This window comes from Loxodonta africana, chromosome 18 (assembly GCF_030014295.1).
Source record: "Loxodonta africana isolate mLoxAfr1 chromosome 18, mLoxAfr1.hap2, whole genome shotgun sequence".
Classification (NCBI taxonomy): Eukaryota; Metazoa; Chordata; class Mammalia; order Proboscidea; family Elephantidae; genus Loxodonta; species Loxodonta africana.
Genome location: NC_087359.1, coordinates 75,231,691 through 75,248,269, shown reverse-complemented (window position 1 = coordinate 75,248,269; position 16,579 = coordinate 75,231,691). Strand labels below are relative to the sequence as shown.

Sequence of the window (16,579 nt, the reverse complement as noted above, 5' to 3'; positions counted from 1 at the left end):
GTGACTTGGATCATGGCATTTGTAGTGGAGATAGTGACTGGATTCTGGACATATCTGGAGAAAATGTAGGCAGAACTTATCTGATGGTTGAAAGAGGAGGTGTGAAAGAAAGTCACTATTCTTCTCAAACAGGATTTTAAAACCTGTATTCCATCAGATAATCACAATTATGTAAAATATACTCAATTTCTGAAAAACTAGGTTATTTCTAAAACTTTTGTTGATATTAGCTGCCATTGAGGCGTCCCAACTCAGGGCAACTCCACGTACAGCAGCTCCCCCAGCTCATGTTTCCTGGTCCTGTGCCGTCTTCCTGACCACTGCTGCGCTTGAGTCCATCGTCGTGACTACTGGGTCCAAAAATCTGCTTTAAGGATGACGCTTTGCTGAACATTCTTCTGCATAAATCTTTGTAAAAATCTTAGACTAGTGTTTTAGGGTAATATTCCTAGAAGTGGACTTGCTGGGCAAAACAGAAACATTTTCAGTTTTTTTTTTTTTTTTTTGGTACATGTTATCAGATTATTTCCCAGAAATTTCAATTCCAGTCAGTGTCTGTATACTAGTCCACCCTTATTATTATTTAGCTTTTTTCTATTTGCTAGTCTGAAAATGGTGTTGCAGAATTGACAAATATACAGAGGTATGTAGTTTCCCTCACGTAGTTTGAACAAAGTTCTTTACACTTATTTGTACTTTACGTTTTTGTTGCTATTCTGAAAATATCATATTTTCTTAATGGGCTATTGCTGATATTAGGAAAACTATTAAATTTTGTAATTTATTTTGTAATTGGTCCTTAACTTCTCCCTTTTATTTATTATATTTTTATAACATCTGTGAATGTTTGCCTGCTATTTCACAATATTCATCCAATTCCTATTTTTCATTTATTATTTCATTGGCTAGAAATTCTAGGACAATTTTTTGTAATAGTAGCGAAGGGCGTCATTATTATTGTTATTTTTTCAGCGTTAACTGAAACTCCTCCGGTGTTCCACCATTACATAGGACGTTTTACTCTCAGTTAAAGAACTGCCCTCTGCTAAAAAATACTCAAGTATCCTTTCGTTCCTACTTTACTAACAGTTTTATTGAGGAACGGATGTTAAATTGTGTTAAATACCATTCTGACATCTCTTCAGACGACTATAGAGCTTTCCGCCTTTGATCTATGGTCGGGCATAGTTATATTAACAGCCTTGTAGACCTAGGAAGAAGGGCCTGGCAATCTACTTCTGAAAATCAGCCAATGAAAACCCAATGGATCACAACGGTCCAATCTGCAGCCAGTCACGGGAATGGTGCAGGACTGGGCAACGTTTTGTTTCCTTGTGCAAGGGGTTGCCATGAGCCAGGGATTGATTAAAATAACAATATATACTGAACAAAACTTACCAGTTTTATATTATCATTTGAATAAACCGATGGGTTTGATTGGTTAGCATTTCGTATAGATGTCTTACACCACTATTCATAAATCAGATTAAGCTGAAGTTTCATGTTCTTGTGCTGTCTCTGTCCGTTTTAGCATCAAGCTTATTATATAATCAGGGCCCTCTGCTACCCCAAAATTCCCAAAATTATTTGCTTTCAAAATGTATTTTTTATATTACTTGTTAACATTAAGTTAAAAGACAAACAATACACTTAGAGAAAATATTTACAACATACATACTGAGGAATAAAATTTATAAGAATAGCTATATCAATAAGAAAAAGGGAAATTTTCTCATAACAAATGGGAAAGAATCTAAACAGAATATGGGCAGAGGAAGAGATTTACATATCTGAAAAGATGTCCAGTCTCAGTAGAATCAAATCATTTAAAAAAAGTTTTTTTTTTTTTTTAAAGTAAACAACAGACTTTATTTGAATGTCTTCAGTGTTTCCACAAATGTCCTTTTTCTGTTCCAGGATCCAATCTCGATCTCTCATTGCATTTAGAGAGAGCATAGTTTTTTTTTTTTTAATTTTATTGTGCTTTAGGTGAAAGTTTACAGTGCAAATTAGTTTCTTATTAAAAAATTTACACACAAATTGTTCTGTGACACTGGTTGCAATCTCGCAATATGTCAGGACTCTCCCCCTTTCGCTTTCCACCCTAGGTTCCCCGTGTCCATTCGTCCAGTTTTCCTGTCCCTTCCTGACTTCGCACCTTTGCTTTTAGGCAGGTGTTGCCCATTTGGTATCCTATATTTGACTGAACTAAGCATGTTCCTCGTGTGTGTTATTGTTTGTTTTATAGGCTTGTCTAATCTTTGGCTGAAAGGTGGGCTTTGGGAGTGGCTTCAGTTCTGAGTTAGCAAGGTTTCCGGGGGCCATAGTCTCGGAGGTTCCTCCAGTCTGTCAGACCAGTAGGTCTTTTTTGTGAATTTGAATTTTGTTCTACATTTTCTCCTGCTCTGTCCGGGATTCTCCATTGTGACCCCTGCCAGAGCAGTTGGTGGTGGTAGCCGAGCACCCTCTAGTTCTTCTGGGCTCAGGCAGGTGGCGGATGTGACTCATATAGCCCATTAGTCTTTTGGGCCAATATTTTTCTTGTGTCTTTTGTTTTCTTCATTGCCCTTTGCTCTGAATGGAATCGGACCAATAGATGTATCTTAAATGGCCACTCGTAAGCTTTTAAGACCTCAGACACTATTCATCAAAGTAGGATGTAGAACATTTTCTTCATGAACTGTGTAATGCCAATTGACATAGATGTCCACTGAGACAATAGTCCCCAGCCCTCAGCCCCAGAAACTCGGCTGCTCAAGGTGGTCGGAGGTGTCTAGGAAACTTCTATGACTTTGCCTTGGTTCAGCTGTGCTGATTTCCCCTATATTGTGTGTTATCTTTCCCTTCTCCAAAGTTAACACTTGTCTACTATCTAGTTAGTGATTTCCCCTCCCTGATATCATCAAAGATTGCTTTTATCTGTGTGTATACCTTTTCTTGGGTTTTTATAATGGTGGTCTCATATAATATTTGTCCTTTTATGACTGACTTATCTCACTCAGCATAATACCCTCCAGATTCATCCATGTTGGGAGATGTTTCGTGGATTCATCATTGATCTTTATCATTGAGTAGTATTCCATTGTGTGTATGTACCATAATTTGTTTATCCATTCATCTGTTGATGGGCACTTAGATTGTTTCTATCTTTTTGCTGTTGTGAATAATGCTGCAATGATCATGGGTGTGTATAGATCTATTCATGTGACGACTATTATTTCTCTAGGATATATTTCTAGGAGTTGGATTGTTGAATCATAGAGAATTTCTATTTCTGAATTTTTAAACATACACCGTATTGTTTTCCATAGTGGTTGTACCATTTTACATTCCCACTAGCAGTGCATAACAGTTCCAATCTCTCTGAAACCTCTCCAACATTTGTTATTTTCTGGTTTTTTGATTCACGCCAGTCATGTTGGTGTGATATGGTGTCTCATCGTAGTTTTGATTTGCATTTCCCTAATAGCTAATGATTGTGAAAATTTCCTAATGTGTCTGTTAGCTCCCTGAATGTCTTCTTTGGTGAAGTGTCTGTTCATATCCTTTGCCCACTTTTAAATTGGATTATTTGTCTTTTTGTTGTTGAGGTGTTGAAGTATTCTACAGGTTTTAGAGATTAGACCCTTGTCAGATATGTTGTAGCCAAAAATTGTTTTCCCAGTCTGTAGGTTTTCTTTTTACTCTTTTGAGGAAGTCTTTTTGATAAACATAAGTGTTTAATTTTTAGGAGCTCCCAGTTACCTAGTTTACCTTCTAGTGTTTATGCATTGTTGGTTACGGTTTGTATTGTATTTATACCATGCATTAAGAGTCCCTAGTGTTGTCTTTATGTTTTCTTCCATGATTTTTATCGTTTTAGGTTTCATATTTAGGACTTTGATTCACTTTGAGTGAATTCTTATGTATGGTGTGAGGTATGGGTCCTGTTTCACTTTTTCGCGGATGGATATCCAATTTTTTCCAGCACCATTTGTTAAAAAGACTGTTTTTTTTTTCCATTTAGTGGACTTTGGTCATTTGTCAAAGATTAGCTGACCGTAGGTGGATGGGTGTACATCTGGGTTCTCGATTCTGTTCCATTGGTCTATGTGCCCCTTGTTGGACCAGTACCAGGCTGTTTTGGCTACTGTAGCTGTATAGTAGGCTCTGAGACTAGGTAGTGTGAGGTCTCCTACTTTGATTTCTTTCTTCAATAAACCTTTGCTTATCCAGGGCCTCTTCTCTTTCCATATAAAATTGGTGATTAATTTTTCCATCTCATTAAAGAATGCTGTTGGTATTTGGATTGGAAATGCTTTGTGTCTAAGGTATGTCTCTTATAGACAGCATATTGATGGGTCTGTTTTTTTTGTCCATTCTGCCACTCTCTATTTATGGGTGTATTTAAGCCATGTATATTCAGTGTGATTATCGATATATATGAGTTTATTGCTGTCATCTTGTGCTTTTTTTGTGGTGCTGACATTTTCTTTGTTCCTCTTACTTTGCTGGGCTGAGTTCCTTTTGTTTGTAGGTTTTCTTTTGTTACAGATTTTGTGTTTACTGAGTTTTTGTTTTCTTCTTTTTTATTTTGATGAGGAGGTTTGCTAACTTTCTTTGTGGTTACCTTGGAATTTACCCTTATCTTCTTAATTTCAAAACAGTCTTTTATTAGTTGATAATGTTTTGACTTCCTCTCCATCTGAGAGTTTTATATGTACACTGTTTATTCCCTCTTTTATTATTTTCACATTGCTGTCATTTACAGATTGACATCTCTCTTTCCATGTTTTAAGTCTTTTAACTTTGTTTTACTATTGAGAGTGCTGGTTGATATCTGGTTGATGCTTTCCTGTGTCCCAGATGCAGGTTATTTTCTGACATTGTTGGTTTTTTAACCAAATGACTCCCTTTAATATTTCTTGTAAGTCTGGTTTGGTTTTTATGAATTACCTTAATGTCTGTTTTTCTGGAAAGTCCTAACTTCACCACCATATTTAAGAGAGTGTTTTGCAGGATAGATTTTTCTTGGTTGGCAGTTTTTTTCTTTCAAGGTTTTATATATGTCATCCCATTGCCTTCTTGCCTCCCTTGTTTCTGTGGAGTAATTAGAGCTTAGTCTTATTGTTTCCTCTTTGTATGTGACTTTTCATTTTTCTTAAGCTGCCCTCAGGATTCTTTCTTTGTTTTTTTGTTTTGGCAAGTGTGATTATGATACATCTTAATGACTTTCTTTTGAGGTCTATCCTATACGGGGTTTGATGAGCGTCTTGTATGGTCAGCTTTTTGTCTCTCATGTTTGGGAAGTTTTCTGCCAGCAAATCTTCAAAAACCTTCTCTGTCTATTCCATTTTCTCCCTCTGTTCTGGAACTCTGGTCATGGGCAAATTTTTGCTCTTATGTCCCATATAATTCTTAGATTTTCTCATTCTTTGGTTTTTCCTCTAACAACTGGTGTTCACGGATTTGTCTTCAATCTTGCTGATTTTGTCTTCCATTGTTTCAAATTTGCTCCTAAGATCTTCTACTGAGTTGTCCATTTCTGAAATTTTGTTTTTTATCTTTTGGATTTCTAGTTGCTGCTTTTGTATGATTTCTGATTGTTTGTTTATTTTGACATTTTGCTCTCGTGTTATTTTCCTCAATTCTTCTATAGCTTCAGCTGTGTTTTACTTGATTTTGGCTATATTTTCATTGGTTTTGTCTGTTTTCCATGATTTTGTCTGTGTTTTCCTTGATCTCTTTCCTAATCTCTTAAAAAAGAGAGCCCTAAATATTAGTCCTTTGAATTCCATATCAGGTAGTTAGTTCCACTGCCTTTTCTTCAACCAGAAGCTTATCTGATTCTTTATTTTTGTCACTTGCTGGGGCCATCTTCTCCTTCTTTCAATATATTTTGAAATTGTCTGCTCTGTCTGAGACATTAAGGTATTATTTTCTTTCTTTATTGATTGTATGCTTGTATTTTCATCCTGTTTTTTGTTTTGTTTTGATATGTCAGAGTGGGTGACTGGTCGTGCTTTGCTGCTTGCTTGTCTGTGGGCACAATAGTTCTTATCTCCTTGTGCAGGTGGGCAGGCCATCAGCAGGCAGGGTGAACCTACTTCACTGTACTCTGGCTTGTAGAGGTGGTTGAGGGCAGACTTTGTGGGTGCTGTCTGCTTTCTGATGCTGGTCCAGTGGTGTGGGAGCATTCACAGCCCCTCACCAGACTGGTGGGGTGTCAGGTGGGGAGTGGTACAGGCTTGCCTCCTACTGTTCAGCAGCTGGTCAAGTAGCAGGAAGGGAGGGACAGTGTGGACCCTGAGCGCAGGGAATTCTCTAGCCATGGCTGTGTGGCAGATGCCAGTGGTAAGCGGGGAGGTGGCATATGGGGCTAGGTGGAAGGGGGAAAGAAAAGAAAAAAAAAGAAAGAAAAAAGGGGGGCTGTGTGGCAATAGTTGGCAAGTGGGGGCAGGGCAGACTGGGAGGTGGCAGGAAGGGGAGGGAGGTGGCTTATGGGGCTAGATGGGAGAGAGAAAGAAATAAAAAGAAAAATAAATAAATAAAAAGTATTTTTATTAAAAAAAATAAATGGCTGTGTGGTGGGGAACAGCATGTGGGGGCAGGGTAGACCCAGGGTAGTGGCAGTCTGGTGTGTTGGAGGCACTCTAGGAGCAGTGGTGCAGCAGGGGCCAGTGGGAAGGGGAGGAGGTGGCACTGGGGCTAGGTGGGAGGGAGAAAGAAAATTAAGAAAGAGAAAAGAGAAAAAAGAAAAAAATAATAATGGCAGCAAGGTGGGGGACAGCGAGTATAGGTGGGGCAGACCCAGGGGCTGGTGGGGAGGGGGGTGACAAATGGGCTAAGTGGGAAGGAGAAAGAAAAGACAGAAAAGAAAAAAAAAAGGAAAATTAATAGCAGCTTAGCTGGGGCCTGTGGGTGGGGGCTGGGCGGGCCCAGGGCAGTGGTGGGTCAGCACATTGGTGGCTCTCTAGCCATGCAGCAGGATGGTGGGAACTGGTGGGAAGGGGAGGGAGATGACATACAGGGCTAGGTAAGAAGGAGAAAGAAAAGATAGAATGAGAAAAAATAAATGGCGATATGGTGGGTGCTTGCAAGTGGGGCGGGGTGGACTCGAGGGCCAGTTGGAAGGGAGGGGAGGTGATGTATGAGGCAGAAGGGTGAGGGGTGGGAAAGTGTGTTTCTCTGGTAACTGGGTGCTCTGTTTCCTGTTGGGAGCTCCGTGAAGTTGCCTTCACATACTTCCTGCCCGGTGTCATTGCTGGCTCTGTTCCAAGATGGCAACCCTGTGCTTTGTTAGTTGGCAGAGGACCTACACTCTGTATCCCTCCTCATTTTCTGTTTTCCATCAGTTTCTTCTTCCATTTGATGTTTGACCTAGTTCTTAATCCCTTCATTTGATGCGCAGAGTCCCAGGACCGACTTTTGTATCTGTTTTACTTAGTTTTTCAGGTCTTTGCTGCACAGGGTCGGCATGATGTGACTGTCTAGGACACCACGGTGTCCTAAAATTTTTTTGAAATGAAATATTTTTGTTCATTTTATTGCAAACATTTCAAATGACTGAAAATATCTGAGGCTGGCAAGGATGCAGGGAAAGCTGTATTCTTATAACTGGAAACTGGACTGGAACTAAAACTATTGGATAAAAATTTGGCAGTACCAATAAAAAAGAGCATATTGTTTATATGAATTTCCTATTCCTGCTGTAACTAATTACCACAAACACAGTAGCTTAAAACAACACACATTTATTATCTTATAATGCTAGAAGTCAGACACCCAAAAATCAAGGTGTCAACAGGGATGGTTCCTTCTGGAGGCTTCAGAGGGTTATCAGTTCCTTGCCTTTTTCAGCTTCTAGAAGCTCTGGTGGCGTAGTGGTTAAGAGCCAGGGCTGCTAACCAAAAGACTGGCAGTTTGAATCCACCAGGCGCTTCTTGAAAACTCCGTGGGGCAGTTGTACTCTGTCCTATAGGGTCTCTATGATTTGGAATCGACTTGACGGCAACGGGTTTGGTTTTTTTTTAGAGGCCACCCACATTCCTTGGCTCATGACCCAAATCACCTCCTCTTTTTTTCTTCTGTGTCCATCATCACATCGTCTTCTTCCTTCTTTGACCTTCTTGTCTCCCTTTTATAAGGACCTTGTGATTACATTTAGGGCCCACCCAGATTGTCTAGGATAATCTCCTCATTTCAAGGGCCTTAACTTATTTGCAGCTGCAAAATCTTTTACCATATGAGATAACATTTGCAGGTTCTGGGATTAGGATGTGGATATCTTACGGGAGGCATTGTTCACTCTACCACACTGTAGCACTAAACAATTCTTATCTGGCCCAGGGAAATACTTGCACATATGCAAAAAAAAAGAAATTATACACAAGGATATTTATATTGGAAAAAACAGAAACTAGTGATCAACAATAGATGAATTAAATATAATATGAAATACTATGTAGCCTTCAATGAGTGAGGTTTCAATACATATACCAACATGAAATAATCTTATTACATGAGGGGAGAGTAAGTTGGCATTACTCATTTATATTTAAAATATATTTTGTATGTGCATTTATATGAATGTAAATGCAGAGGAAAGTTGCCAGAATATTTACATACCAAATTACTAACAGGAGTTATCTTCTGGGAGAGGACTGGTGCTGAAGAGGGAAAGGAGGGTGAATTTACATTTTACCCTATATATTATATGTTGCTTAAATTATTTTTAACTATGAAAATGTTACTATATATTATTTGCACAATAAAAAATAAACCCACTGGAAAAAAATGCATGAGAAATAAATGGAAAATTCTAAGTAACTTTGTGAGGAAAAACAGGTCATGAAACTACAGGAAAAATCATTCCTCATCCAGGCAGGAAAAGTTATACCAGATGTACTTCGGTTTAGCTATAAAAGGGAAATGAAACTGCCAAATGGAGACTTAAAACTTCCGAGACTTACTATCAAGCTCTGATTTACAGGTATTCTTCATGTAGTAAGGATTGATCGCTAACTTTGAAAATAATGAGATGACAGGGAAACATCCCTTAAGCACCAGAGTCCTGTGAATGCAGAAGGGTTTGAGGATAGTCCAGGAGTCCTTGGCTTCATGGAGCAGTACTTCTCCTCACTTATCTTAGTAGCCTAATGCTGCCCTAATACAAGTCTCACACGTGAATTTAAGGAACAGAAATCTATTTTCTCACAGTTCTGGGGGCTAAAAGTCCAAATCAGGACCTTGGCTGTGTCGATTCCTTCCTTGTCAGGAGCCCTGGGTGTTCCGTGGTTCTTTGGCTTTTAAATAATCCTCACATGGCACCTGCCTTCCCCTGTGTGTGTATCTGTGTATATTCTGGTCTTCTTACAACTGAGAAGTGATTAGGTTTAGGATCCACCCTAAACTGGCATGACCTCAACTGACTGATTACTTTGCTTTAGGCTGCATTATGAAAAGTGATTACTTTACATTACGCTATGTACACTATGGCAGGTAATTTGTTCTACCAAGGACCAGCGGATTGAATCACACGTAACTACTCCATGACAGGAGGTAAACCAGTGCTTGGCCAAACAACTTGGAACCATAGCCTGGCCAAGATGACAGGTAAAATTAACCATCACAATATGTGATGCATTCTGATCCAAAAAAAAAAAAAAAAGTTGATACCTATTAATGAGTTGCAAATGAGCCCTGGGGGCACTCAGCTACTAACCAAAAGTCAGCAGTTCAAACCCACCAGTCACTCTGCAGGAGAAAGATGAGGCAATCTGCTTCTGTAAAGATTTATGGCCTTAGAAATCCTACGGGGCAGTTCTACTCTGATGTATAGGGTCTCTATGATTTGGATTTGACTCGATGGCAATGGGTTGCTACCTGTAGACTGCAAACACTGGTCTAGAGGATAATGTTAAACTTCTTAGTGATGCCCAGGGGACTGTTAATGACCAGCTCACCTTTCCAACCTCATCTCCTGCCTCCCCTTCTGAGGCACTCACTTTTATACCCATTCATCAGACACACCATGCTCTTTCATGCATCTATGTCTTTGCAGGCCTCATGGATCCTGGCACATAGTTGGTTTAAATAAATGTTTGTTTGCCTAATGAATAAACCAGTGACAGCTGGAGCCCACCTGAATCACTCTCAACTGAGTCCCTGTGTTCTCTGGTGCAGCGGGGCACTGAGTTGCTTTTGGGTCAGAGGAAGAAGCCTGCTCCTCCTCCGAAGGATAACCAGGTATCTGGTGCTGTCCGCCTACCTTGTTGAGGGTGTTGAGAGCTGCCTGGGCTGCGGTGAGGGCTGGCTCTGCTTTGGCCAGGTCTTCCTCACAGTCCTTCTGCTTCTGCTTAACCTCCAGCATGATGAGCGCCACCTTCTGCTCCTCTTCGTCTGCAATGGCTTTCTCTTTGCTCATTTTGTCTGTCTCCACGCCCACCACCTGAATCAGTTTGTCTGCATCTTCGTTCTTCTGCTTCAGCTCCACTTCCTGAGTGGCCAGCTTGGCTTTGAGATCATCCACCTGGGTCAGAGAAGCACAGGGTCATCAGGAGCGGTGACTAGAGGGACCAGGACATGGCTCAGGATGAAGCTCCCTGACCTGAGAAAAGAAAGATATGCTGGACTCCCTCTTTCCTCTACAGCAAACGTGCGAAAGAGTCTAAACACATGCCCCCGACTTTCTCCTCAATTCCCAAATGACTTAGACCGCTTCTACTGACATCGGTGTGTATGTCTTAGAAACTTCATATCCATTTCAATATTAGCATAAGGGCTTGCATGCCAAAAAACACAACAAAACAAAACAAAACCCACAGCCGTCAAGTTGATTCCGACTCACAGTGACCTGATAGGACAGAGTAGACTGCCCCATAGGATTTCCAAGACTGTAAAACTTTACAGAGGCAGACTGCTCCATCTTTCTCCTGTGGAGCCACTGGTGAGTTTGAACCGCTGACCTTTTATTTAGCACCTGAGAGCTTAACCACTGTGCCACCAGGGCTCCTGGGAACTTGTTAGAAAGGCAAATTCTCAGGACCTACCTCAGACCTGGGCAGCCCCTGGGTGATGCAAATGGTTAATGCTCTTGGCTGTTAACTGAAAGGTTGGAGATTCCAGTCCACCCAGAGGTGCCTTGGAAGAAAGCCCTGGTGATCTTCTTCAAAAAAATCAGCCATTAAAACTCTGCAGTTTTCATGTACACAGTGGAATATTACTCAGCCATGAAGAGAAGTGAAGTGCTGACAGATGCTACAACATGCACGGACTCTGAAAACATCATGCTCAGTAAAATAAATCAGTCAAAAAAGACAAATATTGTACGATCCCACTTAAATAAATATTTAGAATAGGCAAGTGTATAGAGATTAAAGTTTATTAATGGTCACCAGGAGCAGGAAGGAGGGAGGGGAAAGGAAGACACAATGCTTAGGGGGCACTGCCTTTCCGCTAAGGGTGATGGCAAAATTTGGAAACGGATAAGGGTGATGGTTAAACAACACGATGAGCAAAACTAACGTCACTGGACACGTGAAGACTGTTAAAATGGCAAATGTTTTGCTCCATGTATACTTATCTCAATAAACAACAAACAAAAACCACACGCAGCAGAACTCTGCTCTGACACATGGCATTACCAGGAGCTGGAGTAGACTCTAAGGCGACTGGTACCCCAGACCTAGGGAACCAGAAACTCTGGGGGCGAGGCCCTCCGGGGGACGCTGACGCCCACCGAGCTTTGAGGTTCCCTGGCCTAGTGTTACGGCACTTTCAGATGCAAAGGGAAACTCAGACCTATTTATTTCTGGGAATTAAAAAGGTCACTTGTATTTGCAACACGACCCATAAGCTTTACATTCCAGAATGACCTCTTGACTCTCAGTTTTCTTGTATTCTATTTCATGCAACAATCGAAGATTACTGCAGAGCTCCTGGAACTTGTCAAACAGATTCAAAGGCTTTATGATGCAAAATGCATAAGAGGGAAAATAAAACTGAGGCTTAGACGCTGCTGATAATTCCCTTTTCATGGTAGATCAAAAGAAAAGAAAAGGAAAGGAGGAAAAAAAGAATGCTCTTTAATTTTGTGTATTCATAGAAACTGGAGGCTTTGCGGTAACCTCAGATGGAGGCCTGCTCCCTAGAACTTGTCTTATATTCCCATGTCAGAAGGTTAATCCATTTCCATCTCCCGTTGCTCAGCTGCAGAGTTATTTCTACAAGGACAAAGATGCAATTGTAAATCAAAATGATTGAGGCGCATAATCACTCCAGTCAGCAAACATACCAGTAACTTTTTGTTCCTTTTTAAATCTTGGGAGATTTGAGAAAATTGAAGTGGGTTTTTTTATTGGCTGTTGTTTTGTTGATTGCAGATATGGCTTATGACCTTAGGCCCGAGGTAAATGATCACTGACACTGCGAGTAGGAGCTTTATAGCTCTTAAGCTGTGATGTGGAGTGAGAGGAGGGTCCCACCAGTCTGAATTAGGCCTCTCCCCACAAAGCTACAGAGAAGGCATAACTCAGGCCCATTTTATGGCTCTTCTGCAATAGAACAGGAAATTGAGATGGGTAACTTTAAATCTGTCTCTTCTCCTTTTCCTTTACTGAAAGCATTTGGGATACGTTTTAGATTTCTTCTCATTTAGACACTCCCAAGTCTGGATAGGGAGACTAAGAAGGAGAGTGCCACAAACTAACTCTCCCCCTCAGTCCTGCTAGCCCCATGAATATTGACCCTGTGTGGTAAACGGGAGGCTTCCTGAGTGGGGTGATGGATGATATGGTGGTGGTGAGAGGTCTTGCCTTCTTCAGGGACCAGGCACACAGTGTTAAAGGGAGAGGTCAGGCATCCCAGGACCTTCTTCCCAGAACTCTAGGGACCTGGTGACAGGGAATGAGAAGAACTAAAATGGAGTGTTTGTGTGGGCAAAAGCGCATGGGGTCTTCCTTACATTGCCTATGGGGAGAACAATTTTTCTGTAGGCAGCTCTAGACTTTGGGGAAAGGATCCTTATTGCATCTCTGATCCATAGGAGAGAGAGTCAAAGATAATCAATAGCAATACATACTTAGAGTTGAAGACCTATAGATATCTTTCCTCTTAACTCCGAGTCCTTATAGTCTTCCAAATTCTAATATGCATTTGGACTACAAGTAGGCTCTCCTCTTAGACAGAGATGTTTCCTATCTATAGTTGTCTCTATTGTTAGTTGCTGTTGAGTCAGCTCATGGCAATCTTATGCATAACAGAAGAAAACATTGCTGGTCCTATGCCATCTTCATGATCGTTGGTATGTTTGAGTCCATTGTTGTGGATATGTGTGGATATGTGTGAGTCCATCTCATTGAGGGTTTCCCTCCTTTTTGCTGACCCTTCACTTTACCAACATAACCTCTTTTTCTAGTAATTGGTCTTTCCTGATGACATGTCCATAGTGAGTTGAAGTCTTGCCATCCTTGCTTCTAAGAAGCATTCTGGTTGTATTTCTTCTAAGATTGATTTGTTCGTTCTTCTGGCAAAATAAAGAACAAGGAAAGGACTAGCATCTAGAAGACTAAGAGCAAGAACATAGCTCTGAAAATGAACTATTACAGGATTCAGAAAAACATTCAGGAAGATGTTTGGCATCATTGTAGAATGGTTTCTGCGAAATAGTTGAAGAAAAATTTAAGGAGCAGTAAGATGTGTTGAAAATGAAAAAGGACAAGATTAGAAAGGGCAGTTAGGACATTAAAAATGCATCGCAAGCTTAAGAAGTAGAAGCAATAGTGTACAATATTAAATTAGTATTTTAGAAGATAAACTTGAAAAGCTCTTCTAGAATGTAGAGAAAAAGATCAAAGGGATGAAAACTATGATCAAGAACATAACCGATATGAAGCATAGGAAACCCATCAGCTACTCACTGCTCCTTAGAGGAGAGGCCAGACAAAATGGCACAGAACTATATAATACAAGGAAAATTCCCAAGAAGGGAAAGGCAAGGGCTCATTAAATGAACTTAAGTTCTTTACATACATTACATCTGTAGTTAAGAACGGAAGTGGGAAAAAGGGACAAGTCAAAAGAAGGAAGCTCAATAAAACTATCACAAAGGTAAAGTTCTAGAAAATTACAGTAAAAAAAGGGCTCAGATATCTATAGGAACGCGTGATGTCCAGGACATAAGGTGATCATAATTATAGTTTAATTGTGTGCATTCATGGTGTTTTACCACCTTAATCTGAGGGGCAGGCTGTGCTGCCAACAGAGAGTAGAAAGGGGCCACCAAGGAAGCAGAGGCGATTGCTGGGCATAAGCTGGGGACAGAACAGGCACTAGAGTTATCCTCGACTCTCAAGGGAAGGACAGTGATTTGACTAAGATAAACGTGTTCCATTTGGAAGAATCAGTACAAAGTTATAACAAAGACAGGAAGACAGGGTTCGTCTAATGATGGGCAAGCCACTTAGGAGTATAGGAAGAAACGCATGGAGTGAGACAGGATTTGTTTAAGAAATTATGTTTCAGTGGGTCTTTGGCAAATAATCCAAGAAGAAAAAAGAATATTCGTTAAAGTGTGACCCTGCAACCATTTCTCCTAATCGTTCATCTCTTTTGGTTTTGAGGGTAGAAGGGAAGCGAAGTGGAGAGGAAAGGACAGGAAAGGAAAAATTTGTTGTTAGTTGCTATGGAGTCAACCCCAACTCTCGGTGACCTTATGTACAACAGAACAAAATGTTGCCCGGTTGTGTCATCCTCAAATAGCCAGTATATTTAAGTCCATCATTGTGGCCACTATGCCAGTCCATCTCACTGAGGGTCACCCTCACTGACCCTCTACCTCACCAAACATGATGTCCTCCTCGAGCGATTGATCCCTCCTGATGGTGCGTCCAAAGCAAGCAAGTTGGACGATATTCAGTTATGATCCATGGAGTTTTCATTGGCTGATTTTTGGAAGTAGATCACCAGGCCTTTCTTCCTAGTCTGTCTTAGTCTGGAAGCTCTGCTGAAACCTTTCACTATGGGTGACCCTGCTGGTATTTGGAACACTGGTGGCATAACTTCCAACATCATAGCAACATGCAGTAACCACAGTGCAACAAACTGGCAGATGGGTGGTGGAGAGGAAAAAGAGGAGCTGGTAAAGAGGATGAGAGAAGAGGTGCTTTGGGGAATCTGTATACCAGTGAGACCAGATCTGAAGCTGAAGATGGGCACTCTTCCTAGGAGAGCTTAGCTGCAGCCTCGGGCACTGTTTCTGATGACACTGGGACCTCTGGAAAACCATCAAATATTTTTGGATAATGTTCTAACTGGTAGTTACTTGGATTGCAATCCCTCCAGTTCACTGGAAAGGGGCCTCTCCCACCCTCTCTAAGTACCCTGCAGTCAGGAAAGAAATCCAAAGGATGCTACTCACCTGGGTAGAGGTGCTGTGGAGCTTCAGCAGCCCATTCTCAAGTCGCTCCATTTTGGATCTGAGCTCCTTTCCATTCCTGCGCAGCAAACTCTGGTAGAGCCTGATGAACTCCAGAAAGGATTTGGGAGTTGTGTAGTTGTAGCGCTGCTCATTGCTCAGATAAGACTGGGATGTTTGGTTGACACTTGTGTGGACAAAGGCCATGAACTTGCTAATTGACTCCTTTACTGTTGGCTAAAATCAAAGAGCAGAAAGTAAAGAGATAATCTCACCATGAAGATTTGAGATGACTACTCAACCCATGCATTGCTTCACTACATGGAATGTGCTCTGACAACTCTATCCAAGCCTGAACTTTCACCCTGAAATTCTGTACGTGAAATTCCTTGTACCCTGAAGTGGGGAAGGTCTTAAAGAGTGTTTCTTTTTCCTTCTCACCTCAATGTTTTCTGTGTTCTGTAAGAAGCGGAGGCTGACAGACTCTAATGCTTGCTGAGGCCACTCATGGAACCAGTTGATGGCTGTGCAGTTCACAATGGCTGGGAACTTCCTGCTGCGGATCCTCAGTTTGTTTCCCACAGGGGAGAAACAGAGAGTCACCTGAAAAGTCAGAGGGTGGGGAGAGCCAAGAAAGTATCAGAGAAATACTCATCAGAGAGATGGACATTGACTTGGGTTTCTTTATCTCCCAGAAAATTGGAAAGCATCTCCAGCAGTGACAACATTTGTCAAGGCAAGCCAGCCTTTCCAGCTAAAGAGCCAAGAATACTGGGCCTGCATGGTGCAAGAGAGAGGCTGTGGCCGATAAAGCAGATGAGAAGGGCATCCTTGCAATGGTGCTCAGGCCGAGAAGGGCTATGTCCAGCCCTGTGTTCCCGCCACCCTCCCCCAAGACAGTCAAGAAGGACAGCCATGTTCAAAATATCAGTAGAGCTTCCATCAACCATCTCTTGTGCCTGCCTGTCCTGGGTAGTAAATCTTTCTTTACCTTCAGTTGTCGTTTGACCCGATCTATGAAGAACTTCCAGCAGTTCTCTCTGTTTTCAACAAGACCTTGGCTCTTGACTTCATTCTTCACATTGCTTATGATGTTTTCAACTTCATCATCCGAGTAGAGATCTGGGATCTCCCCTAGGAGGACAAGAAGCATAGATGGGTGCTTTGGTATCTTATTGCACAATG

The 16,579-nt window shown here is 41.2% G+C and overlaps 1 protein-coding gene across 1 annotated transcript in view; it reads right to left on the bottom strand.

Annotated features, from left to right (window-relative positions):
* The window catches only part of DNAH9 (dynein axonemal heavy chain 9), a 486,803-nt gene that overhangs the window by 143,528 nt on the left and 326,696 nt on the right, over positions 1–16,579 (bottom strand). Inside the window, exons 46-49 of the mRNA XM_064271783.1 lie at positions 16,386–16,528; positions 15,836–15,997; positions 15,398–15,631; positions 10,250–10,510 (exon numbers count right to left, since the gene is read on the bottom strand). Coding sequence (XP_064127853.1) covers positions 10,250–10,510; positions 15,398–15,631; positions 15,836–15,997; positions 16,386–16,528 — 800 coding nt within the window. The remainder of the gene's footprint in view (positions 1–10,249; positions 10,511–15,397; positions 15,632–15,835; positions 15,998–16,385; positions 16,529–16,579) is intronic.